The 4044-nt window shown below is 24.8% G+C and overlaps 1 protein-coding gene across 1 annotated transcript; it reads right to left on the bottom strand.

Moving 5' to 3' along the window:
- Positions 1 to 2907: 2907 nt before the first annotated feature.
- Positions 2908 to 3646, bottom strand: LOC119671214 (cytochrome c-like). The gene is made up of 3 exons (XM_038081751.1): positions 3237 to 3646; positions 3111 to 3174; positions 2908 to 3051 (listed from the first exon to the last, which is right to left on the bottom strand). The coding sequence occupies exon 1, from the start codon at positions 3623 to 3625 to the stop codon at positions 3314 to 3316; it is 312 nt and encodes a 103-aa protein (XP_037937679.1). The 5' UTR covers positions 3626 to 3646; the 3' UTR covers positions 2908 to 3051; positions 3111 to 3174; positions 3237 to 3313.
- Between the last annotated feature and the right edge of the window lie 398 nt (positions 3647 to 4044).

The raw sequence follows: 4044 nt of genomic DNA on the forward strand, positions 1-4044 counted from the left end.
ATAATAATTATAATATCAAAGTGAATTTTGATGTTTAATTCTTAGTCAATATATTATTTCTTGTTAAAAAATATAGAGTTTACTGGTTTCAAATGTACTTAACTACTAATGAAGTACTTTAAAAATTACCAGCAATTGCTTTTCATATTTTTTTATTACCACTAGAGCCATTGTATAGACGTAATATACTTATGTGAAAGAAATTAATTGATCTACTATTTGCAAAGGAAATAGAAAAATGCATAGAAATTGAATAGCTTCCATTTCATCTCTGACTCAATTAAGTTAATTAGCACTTGTTCATATGCGAAGGACTTTTAATAAAAAATTGTTGAGATAAATTTAAACCTTACTTTAAAGTAAAAAAACAAAATCCTCTTAAATATTTTACAGAAGTAAAGAATTTCTTTATATTAAATAAGAAAATCTATGTTTTACATTTATATTCATTAAATAATTATTTATTAAACACGTGCACTTTATGTGACACTCTTTGCAATTTATAAATTTAATTTTAAATGAAAGCAACTTGAATAAAAATATTTCTTCAAATACTAGCAGGAATTCACTAAATAATCCACCAATTTAAAGTTTTCTTAAAAAAATTTTCACGATATGAAACAATTTCAAAGATAAAACTTCCTAGCATTGATGTCAATAAAAAATTCCTAGAAATGTTTAAAGGTTGCCATAATAATTTTTATTTTATGGAAAACGATATTTCAAAGAAGTTTTTACTTACATAAAAATGAAAAATCTTAAATATTTTTAATATAAGTTTGAAATGATTTATTTTCAACTATGTAGTTATTTAAAGTATAAGTTATATTATATTAATTAAAACTTTACATGACTTATTTTTTTTTTACTTCCATTGTTTATCTAAATTCATACAGCATATTAAATATTTTCTTTCCAAAATAATAATGTTTAAGTAACTAGGATATAGGTCATAACATTACAATAAGAAGAATAATATGTTTACAATACTAGGAATTTGGATTTGGGCAATAAAGGAAGGTAAACCACCTCTACCACAAGTAATTAAGATTGAATAGTTTCACTTTTAGGTTTCATTTCGAAATATCTTAGCATTTTTTGTTAAAATCTTTACTATAACCAATTTGTGTAAAAATTTTGATCACACTTAGAATACAACAATATTAGTTTTTTTGCACATATGCTATTAAAAATTTTCGTTAAAATGTTTTAAACGAAAGATAATGTATTCCTAACCTTAACTGTATTATTCTCTGGAAAGATGTGGATATCCGTACTTGCAAAACACATTGAATAAATAACTGATTCTAAAAGAATAAAAAAAAAACCGTTGTAAACCCACAGGATTACAACGGTTTTTAACTAAGCTCCAAACTTTATTTAAATAATTAACATAATTTATATAACTAGCTTGACAACGTCTATCCTTATTGCTAAACACTAAAAGTCTTTAATTTAATTTTTAAAGAAGTTCTTTTTCAGAAATATCATAAATATAGTCTGTTGTAAGAACTTCGCTTTAAAATATATCTGCCCCCAAATAGTTTGCGTTCTAGCACAGCACCCGTTTTTTGATGATTATTAAAAATATATATTGGAGAGCAGACTCTAAGAATATTAGTGTTTTGTAGTTTCCTCAGAACATCCATTGACTAGCTAAAATGCTAACAAATGAATGATTTGAAATTAGTTACATGTAAATGTCTTATTTAAAAACTCTCGAAACTCTACCCAAAATACTTGAAACTTATACTATACAGTAGTTCTTTATTTAGCTGTTTATATGTATTCTTATAAAATCCACATATATATGAAGAGATAAGGACTTACGGCAATGATTAATTAATCAAGAACTTTATTACTGAATTTTAATCATATAAATTTCAATAATTAATAGTAAATTGTACACATTCTGACAATTATTATTTATAATAATAAATATATTTTTACGTATTTATAATAGTAAAATTTAATATAATTGTCTTATAATCACAGTTTAAAAGCTTCCAGTGAAATGACACTCTAGGTGTCATATTTTCTTAAAATAAAATATTGATTTAATGTCCGTCTTCTTCAATATTTATTTATTCTTAAAACAGATAATTATATTTTCATATTAAATATCACAGTAGATAAATTTTATTACAGACATAACCCTTTCAATTCTATATTTATATCCTTGATTCTTACGCTTCTGAAATCATAGGCAAAACGGTTTTTGATTGATGAAAATTGTTTTTATGTCTGTCACTCACTGTCGATAAAAATATTTTTATTAAATATCAGAACATCATGAATTTTTCTAACTTGTTGCAATATTCAAATAATTTTGTACTCGCAATCTTTATTTCTATTTCTTCGTATTTATCTTGCCATCAGCAATTTTCTGATTGAATGCAACCTTTTGCTTACTGTTAAAACGGAAAACTTTGATTGAGGTTTTATTGAAAAATACCTCGAAGCTATTTACATTAGAAAGATTGGCCCTGTTTGTATAGCTAATAGATATATTTTGGGTCGCATAATTCTAAAACTTTCAAACAATAAAATATGAGTCTTCTAAGAATTTTTAAATTTATAGCACACATAGTTTCATTCATCTTGCTAAAACTTTTTATCCTTTAACTCATACTTTATTAATAAAGGAAATTTTTCGTTTAAGAAATTTCTAAAAATTGCAAATATTTAGAAAAGAATATTGTTTTCTATAAACGTATTCGAAATTTTTTTATGGAATGGCAAAACATATTTAGGTCTGTACAAAAATTTTTAACGTCTGAAATATGTTAAAAATTTTTTCCCCTAACAATCAGTTAATATTAATAAAAAATCTATTTATCATAAATTATAAATAACATATTTTTTAACTTCAAAAATATTTTTATAAGAAAAACATAATTTATTGGGATTTGCTTTTTATTGGCTTTTTTGTAATGTTAAAAAAAATTGTTTTAAATGTAGACTAGCATTTCTGAAGTTGTTTGTTGCTCGACTGTCCATGGAAATCAGTTGTCCAATTTAGTAAATACATATTTTTTAATCAACTGAAATCTGTTGAGAAAAAAGTTGATGCTTTAATCATATAATAACATATGTGTATGAAATGTTACCAGTTGTTTGAAAAATAATTAAAAGATTTTGTTTTTGAAATTTCACTGATGATTAGATTACTATCTACAAAACAATTATTGGGATTTAAAGAAAAAAAAAACAACTACCATAAATAGTTTACTTACATGAAAGTTTGTTTATTGAAATTTAAATAAATTTCAATACTATGTTGTTGTTGTTTCTTATTAGAACTAAACGAAACTTATTTGCGAGTTTTGAGATAGGCAATTAAGTCCTTACGGTCTTCAGGTTTTTTCAAGCCAGCAAATACCATCTTTGTTCCCGGAATATATTTCTTAGGATCTGCTAAGTAATCAAACAAAGTTGAATCATTCCAAGTGACGCCTTTTTTCTGGTTGGCTTCAGTATATTTATAACCAGAAGCTGTACCACTCCTGCGTCCCATAACACCATATAAGTTGGGCCCAACCTTATGCTTGGCTCCACTCTCTATTGAATGACACTGAGCACACTTTTGAACAAAGATTTTCTTACCTTTCTCGGCATCTCCCATAGTTAAATTTTTAGTTAGAGATCAAGTGCTAAATTAAATGAAAATATATTATAATTATAAGTAATTTTTTAAATCTTACACCGTTTTACAAAAATGTTTCACATATTATAAAGTATGATTAAATGTTGTTAAAAATGTTTCTAATTTTGTTTGATAAATGTTTAGATTGTGTATCCGATTAGGATTACGTGAGTTGCCGAATACGCCTGACAACTGTTTCTCGTTTTACGAAACCTAACCTTATATGTTACATGTTTTCCATAAAAAATGTTCATGATGTCTAATATTTAAAACAATATTAACAATTCCGAACATTACAAAAACTTGTAATTTTAAAAAAGGTTTGAAGAATTTGCAAAGTTTGCAAAAGTGAAATAAATATATTGTTCAGTTACCTGTCAAATTTATTGGAGAAATGT

The sequence above is a fragment of the Teleopsis dalmanni genome, chromosome 1 (assembly GCF_002237135.1).
Source record: "Teleopsis dalmanni isolate 2A chromosome 1, ASM223713v2, whole genome shotgun sequence".
Classification (NCBI taxonomy): Eukaryota; Metazoa; Arthropoda; class Insecta; order Diptera; family Diopsidae; genus Teleopsis; species Teleopsis dalmanni.